This window comes from Suncus etruscus, chromosome 14 (genome assembly GCF_024139225.1).
Source record: "Suncus etruscus isolate mSunEtr1 chromosome 14, mSunEtr1.pri.cur, whole genome shotgun sequence".
Lineage (NCBI taxonomy): Eukaryota > Metazoa > Chordata > Mammalia > Eulipotyphla > Soricidae > Suncus > Suncus etruscus.
Genome location: NC_064861.1, coordinates 24,525,591 through 24,540,837, shown reverse-complemented (window position 1 = coordinate 24,540,837; position 15,247 = coordinate 24,525,591). Strand labels below are relative to the sequence as shown.

Genomic DNA, 15,247 nt, shown 5'->3' with positions numbered 1-15,247 from the left:
ACCCCTGAGTGATGCCGGGTTTGAACCAAAACACAAACAAACAAACAATCAAAACCCCTCCCTAAAACAAATCAAAACAAAAGACCCATAGATGAGAGAGATTATTCTGTGTCTCTCTCTGACTTATTTCACTCAGCATAGACGACTGCATAATATTCCATTGTGTATATGTACCACAGTTTCTTTAGCCATTCATCTGTTGAAGGGTATCTTGGTTGCTTTCAGATTCTGGCTATTGTAAAAATCACTGCAATGAATATAGGCATAAGGAAGGGATTTTTGAATTGTCTTTTTGTGTTCCTAGTGTATATCCCTAGGAGTGGATCATATGGGAAATCAATTTCCAGTTTTTTGAGGAATCTCCATACTGTTTTCCATAAAGGCTGGAGTAGATGGCATTCCCACTAGCAGTGAATAAGAGTTCCTTTCTCTCCACATCTTCTCCAGCACTGCTTGTTCTCTTTCTTTGTGCTGTGTTCTCGTTCTTTGTGATGTGTGCCAATCTCTGTGACATGCTATGGTACCTTGTAGTTTTGATTTTCATCTCCCTGATGATTAGTGATGTGGAGCATTTTGTTCAAGTGTATTTGGTCATTTGTATTTCTTCTTTGACAAAGTGACTGTTCATTTCTTCTCCCCATTTTTGATGGGATTAGATGTTTTTTTCTTGTAAAGTTCTGTCAGTGCTTTGTATATATTTGATATTAGCCCCTTATCTTATGGGTAGTGGGTGAATAGTTTCTCCCATTTAGTGGGTGACTCATATCCTAAGCAATATTTCCTCGAGGTGCAGAAGCTTCTCAGCTTAATATATTCCCATCTGTTTATCTCTGCTTCCACTTGTTTGGAGAGTGCTGTTCCTCCTTGAAGATGCCTTTGGTATCAATGTCATGACATGTTTTACCTACGTGTTGCTCTATATACCTTATGGTTTTAGGCCTGTTATCAAGGTCTTTAATTCATTTGGATTTTACCTTTGCAGATGGATTTTTTTTTCTTTGTACACTCAGACCTGAGGATCTGAGTTCAGTTCTTTGAAGCTGGTGCCAACACCACTTGTTGAAGAGGCTTTCCTTGATCCATCTTGGATTTCTTGCCCCTTTATCAAAAATTAAATGTACATCTGGGGAACATTTTCTGAATACTCAAGTTATTCCAATGATTTGAGATCTGTTATTATTCCAATACCATGCTGTTTTGTTAACTATTGCTTTGTAATACAATTTAAAGTTAGAGAAAGTAATGCCTCTCATATTCCTTTTCCCAATGGTGTTTATTGTTCCAAATGCATTTCAGGAGTGTTTGATCCACTTCTTTGAAGAATGACATGGATATCTTTAGAGAGATTGCATTAAACCTGTACAATGCTTTGGGGAGTATTGCCATTTTAATAATGTTAATCCTGCCAATCCATGACCAGGGTATGTGTTTTCATTTCTTTGTGTTCTTTTATTTCTTGAAGCAGTGTTTTGTAGCTTTCTTTGTATAGGTCCTTCACCTCTTTAGTTGACTCCAAGATATTTGAGTTTGTGTGATGTGTATGTAAATATTTTTAGGATTTTTATGTTACTGACCCTACCTGATCCGGTGATTGTGCCCTACCCTAGGGTGTGACCTGGCATTCTGCCCCACCCTAGGGTGGTACCTGATTCTGCTTCCACCATTGGGTGGAATCTGATCCCACCATTGGGTGGTACCTGATTCTGGGGGATAAAAATAAGGGTCTGTGGAAGGCGAGGGGTGGTTGGCTTTAACTGAGGCTGAGTCTTTGGACTTCAGTCTTGTCCACTGAATAAAGCTAATACTTCCACAAACCTGACTGTCTGCGAGCTGTTTACCCGCTGTTTCACCTCAGAACCGTTGGCTGGACAGGGTGGCAGATGCGTGCCCCGAGCTGGAGGGGAAAGACCGCATCCTCCATCCCTTCATCTGTCAACCTCTTCAGGGGCTGATTTGCAACAGTGTGACACTAATGTGAATGGAATTATTTTCATAGTCCCTTTCTTCTCTATCATTATTGGTGTATAAGAAGGTCGCTGATTTTTGCATACTAATTATGTAGCCTGCCTCTTTGCTATATGAATCTATTGTTTCTAGAAGCTTTTTGGTAGTCTTTAGGGTTTTCTAATATAGTAACATGTCATATGCTAACAGTGAGAGCTTGGTTCCTTTCTTCTTTCTTATTATTGGCGTATAGGAAGGCCATTGATTTTTGTTTTTGGGTCACACCCGGCGGTGCTCAGGGGTTACTCCTGGCTATCTGCTCAGATATAGCTCCTGGCAGGCGCGGGGGACCGTATGGGACGCCGAGATTTGAACCAACTACCTTAGGTCCTGGGTTGGCTGCTTGCAAAGCAAACGCCGCTGTGCTATCTCTCTGGCCCCGATTTTTGCATACTAACTATGTAGCCTGCCTCTTTGCTATATGAATTTATTGTTTCTAGAAGCTTTTTGGTAGAGTCTTTAGGGTTTTCCAAATATAGTATCATGTTATCTGCAAACAATGAAAGCTTGATTTCTTCCTTTCCTATCTGGTGTGCTTCTTGTAGGCAGCAGAAGTTTGGATTCAGCTTTTTGATGCATTTAGCCACTCTGTGTTTTTTTTTTAACAAGTTAATTAAGTCCATTGACGCTGAGAGAGATAATTGTCATGGGATTTAGTACTATTTATTGTGTAGATGTTTGGTGTGTCTGTTTGTCAGTCTTGACTTGAAGTAGAACTTTCAGTTTTTCTTTTAAGGTTGGTTTTGATCTGTAAATTTTCTGAGCTGTTGTTTATCCGTAAAGCTGTATAATTCCTACAAACCTGCAAGTGAGTCTGGCTGAGTGCAGTATTCTAGGCAAAGCATTCATTTCGTTGAGTTTTGTCGCTACGTCCCACCACTGCCTTCTGGCCTTGAGTGTCTTGTGATACATCTGTTCTAAACTTTAAGTATGCTCCTTTGAATGTAATCTCCCCCCCCCCATTTTTGCTTTTTGAGCCACATCTGGTGACGCTCAAGGGTTACTCCTTGCTATGCATTCAATAATGTTCCTGGCTTGGGGACCATATAGAATGCTAGGGGATCAAACCTCAGTCTGTCCTAGGTTAGTGGGTGCAAGGCAAATGACCTACTGCTTGCAACATCTCTCCAGCCCTGTCATTTCCCTTTATGATCTTGCTGCTTTCAGTATTTTATCCCTATCTGTGGGATTCGTAATTCTTTTTACTTATTTATTTTTTTGGGTTTTTGGTTTTTGGGCCACACCCAGCCTTCCATATACAAGGCAATCACCCTAGCCACTGCATTGTCATTCTGGCTACCTATCCTATTGGGAGTGTTTTGGGTCACACCTGGCAGTGCTCCTGGTTTACTATTAGCATGTGATAAATATTGAACAGGTACTGGTCACATGCAAGGCAATTTTCTTAACCCTGTACTATCTCTTCATTCGTGCTGTTTATTAATTTTAGGAACTAATTTTTTTTTCTTTGGTTTTTGGGCCACACCCTGTGACGCTCAGGGGTTACTCCTGGCTATGCGCTCAGAAGTTGCTCCTGGCTTCTTGGGGGACCATATGGGACGCCGGGGGATCGAACCGCAGTCCGTCCTAGGCTAGCGCAGGTAAGGCAGGCACCTTACCTCCAGCGCCACCGCCCGGCCCCAGGAACTAATTTTATTATTATGCTGATCCAATATTGTATATATGATTTTAAAATACTTGCTTACATTTTATTGTTATCTTTTTACTGTGTTGTTTCTTTAGAGAGAATTTTTAGTTTTTTTAGTGTTATTTTTTAGTGTTATTGAAATTGGGAGAAAGTACACACTTCTCATCTGTATTTATATTTTAGCAATATCTGACACAAGAGCAGTATATTTGCTAAAATTGTTGAAACTAAATCAAGGCATCATTGTCATCTTTTTAATAGAAGGCAGGGAAGTTTATTGGTAAGTAGAGGAGAAAGGAAAAGGAACTCTCCATGTGGGAGGAGCTTAGTATAAGACTAAATGTCATTGTCATCTTTGAAGTTCATAGTCTACAATGTAGACTACATTATGGTTCATGCGTGATTTTTGTGTATTTTACAATATAAAATTTTGTATATTCTAGATGAGTGATCACATATATGCATAATTTTGATATAGAGTGGTATCACTGCCCTAAAATTCTGTACACTGGGACAAGAGATAGTACAAAAATTAATATGGTCTCTGTGTAACTGACCTGGGTTATATCCTGGCACAATATAGTTCCCTACAATATAGTTTCCTTGAACATCACCAGGGTGATTCCCAAGTATAGAGCTGCAAGTAGCCCTCAAGCTCTACCAGGTGTGGCCTCAAAACTTCTCTGATAAAATTTTTTGTTATCTGTATTTATACATCCTACCCTCAACCTCTGACAGGCAGTGATCCATTTATTTTCTCCTTAGTTTAGCTTTATATATACTTAAATATATTTTTTAATTTTACCAGGCAAAACTCAGAGATTATTCTTGGTTTTTCATTCAGAAATCACTTTTTTCTCCCAGAAAATCACTTCTATCTGTGGTCTGGGGACAATATGGGATGCCAAGGATCAAACCTGGGTTAGCTGCAGGCAAGGCAAGCACCTCACCTATCGTACTATTACTCCAGTTCTTTTATATTTACTTTTTATATTTGGAGTCATGTAGCATGTAGTGTTATTCAGTTTTCTTTAAATTTTTAAAATTTATATAGGTTTCTCCATGTCTTGAGAGTGCTTTCCTTTTTGCTTTTTTGGTCTTTGCAACATGCCCGCAGCTCTCGGGTTACTCCTGGCTCTGCACTCAAAAATTACTCAGAAGGGGCCGAAGAGATAGCATGGAGGTAAGGTGTTTGCCTTGCATGCAGAAGCTCAGAGGTTCGCATCCCGGCATTCTATATGGTTCCCTAGCCTGCCAGGAGCAATTTCTGAGCATAGAGCCAGGAATAACACCTGAGCACCGCCAGGTGTGGCCCAAAAACCAAAAAAGAAAAAGATATTTATATCTAAAAAGTAATATACTCTAGTTCAAATTTTCTTTTTTTGTTTTGTTTTGTTTTTGGGCCACACCTGGTGATGCTCAGGGATTACTCCTGCCTATGTGCTCAGAATTTCTGGTTTAGGGGACCATATGGGATGCCAGGGGATCAAACCACGGCTTGTCCTAGGTTAGCTCATACAGGACAAATGTCTTACCACTTGTACCACAGCTCTGGCCCCTAGATCAAATATTCTAAAAGTCTTTTTTTTTCTGGTTTTTGGGTCACACTCGGCAGCGCTCAGGGGTTACTCGTGGCTCTATGCTCAGAAATCGCTCCTGGAAGGCTAGGGGGACCATATAGAAAAAAAACACCTCAGAAATCATTCCATTTTTTTTGTTTTGGGGCCATACCTGGCAACACTCAGGGGTTACTCCTGACTCTGGGCTCAGAAATCGCTCCTGGAAAGCTCAGGGGACCATATGGGTTGCTGGGGATAGAACCTGGGTCCATCCTGGATCAGCAAGGCAAATGCCCTACCACTGTGCTATAGCCATAAACAATACACTACACACATTGGCCTCAACAATATCTTTGGGAATTCAAAAACGTAGAGTGGAAAGTAGAAATATACAAATTGTGGGGCCGGAGAGATAGCATGGAGGTAGGGTATTTGCCTTGCATGCAGAAGGACCGTGGTTCAAGTCCCAGCATCCCATATGGTCCTGTGAGCCTGCCAGAAGCCATTTCTGAGTGGAGAGCCAGGAGTAACCCCCGAGCGCTGCCAGGTGTAATTCCCCCCCCAAAAAAAACAAATACAAAAAAGAAATATACAAATTGTAGTATATCAAACAAAAAAGATTCACAACCAAAAATATTATAATTAAATATTTTACTTCATTTAAGAAAATATTTAAACATTATAAGTCTAACAAAGGGTTAATATTCAAGTATTGGAAAAATAAACAATGATCCTTCCACCTTAAAACTTCTAGGCAGGAAGTCAGTTAGCCTTAGGAATTGTCCTGGACAGACAATTTCCAAAGAGAAAATAAAACCATACCCAGAGGCAATCTCACAATATTTCTGCTGCAAAGAGTGTCTTTGCCCCCTTGCACCTCCTCATGGCTATGTTATGCAATGGTTACCTTTTATTCTCTATATTATATATAATCCCCAAAATCCAATGCCAAGATGAAGTTAATCCTAGACCAGAAATAGGTTCTACTTCCATATGTACACAATATTAAAGCCATGTCTCTAACCACTGATCCTCTATATTTTCTTATTCCTTCTTTTAATTTTTGTATCATATCCATTGAAGCTCAGGGATTACTCCTGGCTCTGTGATCAGAAATTACTCCTGGTGGTGCCAAATGGTATGCTAGGGACTGAACTCAGGCCAGGTATGTACCAGGTAAGCACCTTACCTGCTGAACTATCTCTAAGAGCCCTGAGTATTTTCTTTATAATCATAAATTACCATGTATAGGCTCTCAAATACCTATAATTTTATAAAAGCAATTTTATTACACCAATATATTACAAATAATGATTACAATTAATTCAACAATCACACCACACCCAAAAAACTGTAAAGAAAAAAAAACAGATGTCTAACAAGCATATAAAAATACTCATCACCTCTTAATATCAGGAAAAATTAAAACTATGAGATATTGCCACACCTTTGAGAAGTGACTAATCAAAAATATCTGAAACTACATGTATTTGCCAAGAAAAGAAAATTTATACATTAATGTACATCAGTGCAAACTGATACAGTTGTTAAGTACAATAAAATGTATAAAAATATGGACTTTTTCAATATTAATATTTCTAAGTATCTATCTGAATCATAAGATCACGAAATTTAAAATATATCTGCTTTCATATATTCATTGCAGAATAATTTGCAGTAATCAAGACATTGGAATAATCCAGGTACTTAATGACAGAAAAATAAATAGAGATGAGAACTCTACACAAATGGATTACTTTGCTATAAAGAAAATAAAATCTTGCCATTTGTAGTAACAGATAGAACTATAAGAGTATGCTGAGTGACATAAAAGATGAAAGATTATATATATATATGTCAATTCACTCAAACTTTGAATAGAAATAAATAAGATAAAGGAACAGACAAATCAATATAAACCTTGAATTCTGTTGAACTGAGGTGACCAGATGGGTAGGAGCGTGGAAACAGAGGGAAAAGGAGTTTCAATAGACTGTGGTGTGTGGTTATTGATACCTTGCACTGATAATGGTGAGTAACAAAAAGTAAGAGGTGTTGAGACTAGAGAGATAGTATAGCAGGTACTGGGCTCAATCTCCAGAACCCCAAATGGTCCCAAGCCCAGCCAGAACTGATGCCTCATCATAGAATCAAAAATAACCCTTGAGCGCCGGATTTTTCTGGCACCCAAAGAAAGCTACAAGGTATGAATAAGTGAGGACAAAGTAATCAAAGAATAGAAAAAAATGAAAAGGAAGATAATAAATAAAATAAAAAAGTACAGTGGCAAGATAATTTGTGAAAATGCTTGTATCTCCAATGAAGTCATTAATACAAATGCAGGTTTAACAAACTCTTGTTGGGTGTCTATTCTGTTAGATTATTCTTATAGAGATAACAGAATTATACAAATTAAGTTATCCAGGAATTCAGAGCACTATTTCTGATACTATAGCTTTTGTGGGGCATGTTCTTAGTTAGCTTCCAGGCTTCCCAGAAGAAGGAAGATATGTGTGTGTGGAGTGACCATACTTGCTCCAAAAATGCCCCAGTGATTTCAGCCCAAATACTAAAGTGTCTGAAGTTTGGTTAGATTGGTGTGCTCAAAGAGAATCATAGAAGAGTGGTGAGGCAGGGCCATAGGAAAATTGGTGATTCACAGTGATGGATGCATCAGGTATGGCTTTGGAAGGGTAGAACCAACTTTATGCTGGGTAGCTAGTTGGTCTACCCATGATTTTTTTTTTGTTCACACCCGGTGACGTTCAGGGGTTACTCCTGGCTATGCGCTCAGAAGTTGCTCCTGGCTTGGGGGACCATATGGGATGCCGGGGATCGAACTGCTGTCCATCCAAGGTCCAAGGTTAGCACAGGCAAGGCAGGCACCTTGCCTCTAGCGCCACCGCCCGGCTACCCATGATTTTTTATGATTTAAACTGATTGGCTAATGCCTAAGGGACTTTACACAGAACTAGTTTGTGGCCTTAGAAGGTTATCTACATCTACTCTCACCAGAAGACCATAGGGGATCTGTTTCACAGTTGGGAGATAGAAACTTATCCTTAAATCAAAACTCAATCTTTTGTTGTTGTTTTTTTGGGTTACACCTGGTGGCGCTCAGGGTTAACTCCTGGCTCTATGCTCAGAAATTGCTCCTGGCAGGCTCAGGGGACTATATGGGATGCCAGAATTTGAACCACCGTCCCTCTGCATGCAAGGCAAATGCCCTATCTTCATGCTATCTCTCTGCCCTGAAACTCAATCTTAAAGTAGAAAATGGGCAGACAAAATTGAGTCTCTTTTGCATTAGGCTTCACAGCAGGCTATAAAGTTAATATGCAAAAAAATCCATGGCTTTACTGTACAAACATAATGAAAGAGAAGAAAAAGATATAAACACAAACCCATTCTCAATTGTGCCTTAGAAAATCAAGTACCTTGGAGGTAACTAAAGAGGGAAAAGAGCTATAGAATATATCTTTAAAAAATAGGGGCCAGGGCCCGGAGAGATAGCACAGCGGCGTTTGCCTTGCAAGCAGCTGATCCAGGACCAAAGGTGGTTGGTTCGAATCCCGGTGTCCCATATGGTCCCCCGTGCCTGCCAGGAGCTATTTATGAGCAGACAGCCAGGAGTAACCCCTGAGCAACGCTGGATGTGGCCCAAAAAACCAAAAAAATAAAAATAAAATAAAAAAATAGGGGCCAGAGAGAGAGCATGGAGGTAAGGTGTTTTGCTTTGCACGCAGAAGGACGGTGGTTCATATCCTGGCATCCCATATGGTCCTCCGAGCCTGCCAGGAGCGATTTCTGAGTGTAGAACAGGAGTAACTCCTGAGCGCTGCCAGGTGTGACCCAAAAACAAAACAAAACAAAACAATAAAAAGGAAAAGAAATAAAAGACAAAATGAAATGGAGACATATACCCTGTTCATTGATTGGGAGTATTAACATCATTAAAATGTCAAAACTTTTTGGGCTGGAGAGATAGCATTGAGGTAGGTAGGACATTTGCCTTGCATGCAGAAAGACGGTGGTTCGAATTCTGGCATCCCATATTGTCACCCAAGCCTGCCAGGAGTGATTTCTGAGCATAGAGCCAGGAGTAACCCCTGGGCGCTGCCAGGCTGATCCCAAAACAAAACAAAACAAACAAAAAGAAATGAAAACTTTTTAGAACATTGCACAGATTTAATAAAATCCCTATAAAAATACAATCCCTATAAAATTTCCATGACATTTTTTAAAGAAGTGGATCAGATGCTCCTGAAACTCACATAGAGAAATAAATGTCCACAAATAGCTAAAGCAATCCTTGGAGTTAAGATGGGATAAATCACTTTCCTAAACTTTAAGCTGTACTATAAATCAAGACATTAAAACATCATGGTAGGGGCCAGAGAGATAGCATAGAGATAAGGCATTTGCCTTGCATGCATAAGGTTGGTGGTTTGAATCTTGGCATCCCATATGGTCCCCTGAGCCTGCCAGGAACAATTTCTGAGCATAGAACCAGGAGTAACCCCTGAGCGCTGCCGGGTGTGACCCCCCAAAAAACCCATCATGGTAATAAAAGAATAAAGAACAAAAGATAGATTAATAAAATAATAATAAAAGAATAAAGAATAAAGGATAGATCCTCAGATCAATGGAATATGCTTGAATATTTGGAGATGGACTAATAGGTTTATGAACAATTAATTTTTTTTGTTAGTTTTGGGCTACACCTGGTGGCACTCTGGTCTTACTTATGGATTTGCACTCAGAAATCACTCCTGGTGTGGTGCTGGGGGAGACCATATGGGATGCCATGTATTGAACCTGGGTTGGCAGCATGCAAGGCAAATGCCTTTCCCACTGTGCTATTGCTCCAGAACCCAGGTTATAAACAACTAAAATTTTTTTTTTGGTTTTTGGGTCACACCCGGCAGTGCTCAGGGGTTATTCCTGGCTCCAGGCTCAGAAATTGCTCCTGGCAGGCACAGGGGACCATATGGGGTGCCGGGATTCGAACCGATGACCTCCTGCATGAAAGGCAAACGCCTTACCTCCATGGTATCTCTCCGGCCCCATAAACAACTAATTTTTATAAAGGAGCAAGAAATACTAAGTGGAACATGGAAAGCTTCTTCAACAAGTGGTGCTGGGAAAGCTGGTTACTTAAATGTAAAAAGTGAACATAGACTTCTAATACCATGCAAAAAGGTCAAATCAAAATGGATTAGACCTTGATGTTAGACCTGAAACCATAAGGTACGTAGAGAAAAATGTAGGCAGAACAGTCCATGAAATCAAAGCTAAAGAAATCTTCAAAGATGAAATACTACTGGCCAAACAAGTGGAAGCAAAGATAAACAAATGGAACTACATTAAACTGAGAAGCTTCTACACTTCAAAGGAAATAGTGATTAAGATACAAAAGCTGGGATTGGTGAGGTGGCGCTAGAGTAAGATGTCTACCTTGCAAGCACTAGCCAAGGAAGGACTGCGATTCGTTCCCCCGGCATTCCACTTGGTCCCCCCAAGCCAGGGGCGATTTCTGAGTGCTTAGCCAGGAGTAACCCCTGAGCATCAAACGGGTGTGGCCAAAAAACAAAAACAAAAAAAAGATACAAAAGTTACTCATGGAATGTGAGAAACTTTTCACCCAATAACCCAACAGATAAGGGGTTAATATCTAAGATACACAAGGCATGGGGCTGGAGAGATAGCATGGAGGTAAGGCGTTTGCCTTTCATGCAAGAGGTCATCGGTTCGAATCCCAGCGTCCCATATGGTCCCCGTGCCTGCCAGGAGCAATTTCTGAGCATGGAGCCAGGAGTAACCCCTGAGCACTGCCGGGTGTGACCCAAAAACCACAAAAAAAAAAAAAAGATACACAAGGCAGATTGAACTTTATAAGAAAAAACATTTAACCCCATCAAAAAATGGGGAGAAGAAATGAACAAAGAAAATACAGATGGCCAAAAGGCACATGAAAAATGCTCCATATCACTAATAATCAGGGAGATTAGTATCAAAATGATATATCATCTAACACCACAGAGACTAGCACACATCACAAAAATCAAAACCACAACCAGTGCAGAGAGAAAGGGATTGGTGAGGATGCAGACTGGGGCCAGAAATTTTGAAAACAATATGGGCATTCCTCAAAAAGCTTAGAACTGAGCTTTCATATGATCCAGCAATACCACTCCTAGGGATATACTCCAGGAACACAAAAACACAATACAAAAATGCCCTCTGTACTCCTATGTTCATTGAAGCCTTATTTACAATAGCCAGAAACTGGAACCAACCATGTGCTTGAAAAAGATGAGTAACAAAGAAACTGTGGTACATATACACAATGGAATACTATGCATCCATTAGGAAAAATGAAAGTCATGAAATTTGCTGATACATGGATAGACATGAAAATTATTTTTCTGAGTGCAATGAGTCAGAGGTAGAGGGATAGACAGAATAATCCCACTCATTGTGGAATATAAGAAAAACAAGAGATAATATAGTAATAATATCCAGAGGCAATAGAGATAAGGACCAGGAGGTCCAGCTCAGGAAGGAAGCTTGCTACAAAGAGCAGTGAGTGCAGTTGGAGTAGATAAGGTTCTATTAGGACAATGATAATTGGAACTGATTACTCTGGACAAGAACTCAGTGCTGAAAGGGAATAAAACGACATTCAAGGCGCCCCTCCATGAACACTAGTGCAAGCACAGAGTCAAAAAGGAGACAGAGAGAAGTAAATTGCCTGCCCTAGAGACAAGGGGATTTGGGGGCTTGGAGGGTGGGAGGAAAATGGGAGACATCGGTGGTGGGGAGGGGTGCACTAGTGAAGTATGGTGTATATTGACTGAAACTTGACAATGAACAGTTTTGTAACCATGGTGCTTAAGTAAAGTATTAATAAAAGAAAAATGTGACAGATGAAAGTTGAGGTAGAACAGTCATTAATTCAATCTGCAATTATGACTTTTGGAGATCAGACTACAATTTTAGCAATTACTTGACTGTTTTTTACCAAGAAGAAAAGGGAAGTATCCAAAATATCATTTTTCTAATAGTTAAAGTAGCAGAAAACCATGTCATTTGTATGTAACATTGGAGCTTAAAAACCTATTCTAGAAATATTTTCTATGTATCTGGCAATATGTTCAATCAAAAAGGCAACATAGCCAACACTCTTAGTATATGGGGAAGTTATTGGTCAAATTTCCATATATTAAAGCTTCAGAATCTGTTACAAATACATAATAATACAATAAGAAGACACTAAGTTGCTTTAAATAAAATGACATGAGATACATATATTGTATCTTGATTTCCCCAAAATCTAGTTGTAGTGCCTTTATTATCAAAGGAAAAAGAATAAAACTTAAATTATATCTTCAAATGATATCTGAAAAAAAAAACTTCAAAACGATTAGATAAACAGCAAATGATTTTGGTAATTTTGGAAATCAAGAACTAGATCTAAAATCTATTTTGTTAGCCACATGATGTCGCTGTATACCACAAAGTCTTCTCACTAGCAATGATGCCTAAAACTACCCAAAGGAAGCTCCATTTTGTCACCGCCCCCAAGAAAACAAAAAAGGTAGGAGAGAAATGATTGAAAATATGAAGTAAAGAAGGATTAATTTTGTTGTAAGGTGAGAGAAGAACGGAAAGTCTGCTTTTGCGATGCTGTTTTCTAGAAGAGGAAATAAGGGAGCCACGCATCTGCTGCTCTCGCTTCTGCTGCTCGCGTCCTGGGAAGAAGGGAGCGGCCAGGTCCGCTACTCGGTCCCCGAGGAGGCCAAACACGGTACGTTCGTGGGCCGGATCGCCCAGGACCTGGGGCTGGAGCTGGCGGAGCTGGTGCCGCGCCTGTTCCGGGTGGCGTCCAAGGACCACGGGGACCTGCTGGAGGTGAATCTGCAGAATGGCATTTTGTTTGTGAATTCTCGGATCGACCGCGAGGCGCTGTGCGGGCGGAGGTTGGAGTGCAGCCTCCACCTGGAGGTGGTCATGGATCGGCCGCTGCAGGTTTTCCATGTGGAGGTGGAGGTGAAGGACATTAATGACAATGCACCGGTTTTCAAAGAGAGAGAACAAAGGATATTTATTTCTGAATCTAGATTTCTCGGTTCGCGGTTCCCGGTAGAGGGCGCTGCTGATGCAGACATTGGTACCAATGCCCTTATAACATACAGTCTGAACCCCAACGATTACTTTTCATTGGATATTCAGACAACCGATGAATTGAGCAAGTCACTTTCGCTTGAATTGAGAAAACCTTTAGATAGAGAAGAAATGCCAGAGCTTCATTTATTACTGACAGCAAGGGACGGGGGCAAGCCTGAGCTGGAAGGTTCAGTTCAGCTGCTGATCACAGTACTGGATGTAAATGATAACGCTCCGTTGTTTACCCAGGACGTGTACAGGGTCCACTTATTAGAGACTACAGCAAATGGAACGTTAGTGATCACAGTCAATGCCTCTGATGCTGACGAAGGTCAAAATGGAGAGATTTTATTTTCTTTTGGTGGTGATGTTTCTCTGGATATTACAAAAAAATTCAAAATTGACTCTATTTCAGGAAAAATTACGCTTATTGGTATATTGGACTATGAGGAAACGGAATTTTACGAAATTCGGGTTAAAGCAGTTGATAAAGGAAGTCCTCCGATGGCCGATCATTGCAAGATTTTGGTGAAAGTGCTGGATGTAAACGACAATGCACCAGAAATGGCGATCACATCTCTTTCTTTGCCCATCAGAGAAGACTCTCCACTAGGCACTGTCATCGCCCTGATTAGAGTGTCAGATCTCGACTCTGGAGCCAATGGACAAGTCACCTGCTCACTAAATCCAAATATGCCCTTCAAGCTGGTGTCCACCTACAAGAACCACTATTCCCTGGTGCTGGACAGCGCCCTGGACCGCGAGAACGTGTCGAGCTACCAGGTGGTGGTGACGGCGAGGGACGGGGGCTCGCCCGCGCTGTGGGCCACGGCCAGCGTGTCGGTGGAGGTGTCGGACGTGAACGACCACGCGCCCGCGTTCGCGCAGCCCGAGTACACGGTGTTCGTGAAGGAGAACAACGCGCCGGGCTGCCACATCTTCACGGTGTCGGCGCGCGACGCGGACGCGCAGGAGAACGCGCGCGTGTCGTACGCGCTGGTGGAGCGGCGCGTGGGCGAGCGCGCGCTGTCGAGCTACGTGTCGGTGCACGCGGAGAGCGGCCAGGTGTTCGCGCTGCAGCCCCTGGACCACGAGGAGCTGGAGCTGCTGCGCTTCCAGGTGAGCGCGCGCGACGCGGGCGTGCCTCCGCTGGGCAGCAACGTGACGCTGCAGGTGTTCGTGCTGGACGAGAACGACAACGCGCCCGCGCTGCTGCCGGCGGGCGCGGGCGCGCTGGGGGGCGCGCGCGGCGAGCTGGTGTCGCGCTCGGTGGGCGCGGGCCACGTGGTGGCGAAGGTGCGCGCCGTGGACGCGGACTCGGGCTACAACGCGTGGCTGTCGTACGAGCTGGCGCCGGGGGCGGGCGGCGCGCGCAGCCCGTTCCGCGTGGGGCTGTACACGGGCGAGATCAGCACGACGCGCGGCCTGGACGAGGCGGACGCGGCCCGCCAGCGCCTGCTGGTGCTGGTGAAGGACCACGGCGAGCCGGCGCTCACGGCCACGGCCACGGTGCTGCTGTCGCTGGTGGAGAGCGGCCAGGCGCCCCAGGCGGCGCCGTCGCGCGTGGCCGTGGCGGGCGCGGCGGCGGCGGCGCTGGTGGACGTGAACGTGTACCTGATCGTGGCCATCTGCGCCGTGTCCAGCCTGCTGGTGCTCACGCTGCTGCTGTACAGTGCGCTGCGCTGCTGGGCGCCTGGCCGCGGTGCGGCGAGCGCGGAGGCCAAGCCCCCCGTGGTGTGCGCCAGCGCGGTGGGGAGCTGGTCGTCGTCGCAGCAGAGGCGGCAGAGGGTGTGCTCGGGGGAGGGTCCCCCCAAGGCGGACCTCATGGCCTTCAGTCCCTGTCTGCCTCAGGGTCCAGCCCCCTTAG

At 42.8% G+C, this 15,247-nt stretch overlaps 1 protein-coding gene across 1 annotated transcript; it reads left to right on the top strand.

Moving 5' to 3' along the window:
- The first annotated feature begins 12,897 nt into the window (after positions 1–12,897).
- LOC126028330 (protocadherin alpha-1-like) lies at positions 12,898–15,247 on the top strand. The gene is given in 2 exon segments (XM_049787345.1): positions 12,898–15,168; positions 15,170–15,247. Coding segments are annotated over 2 exon segments (2,349 nt in total).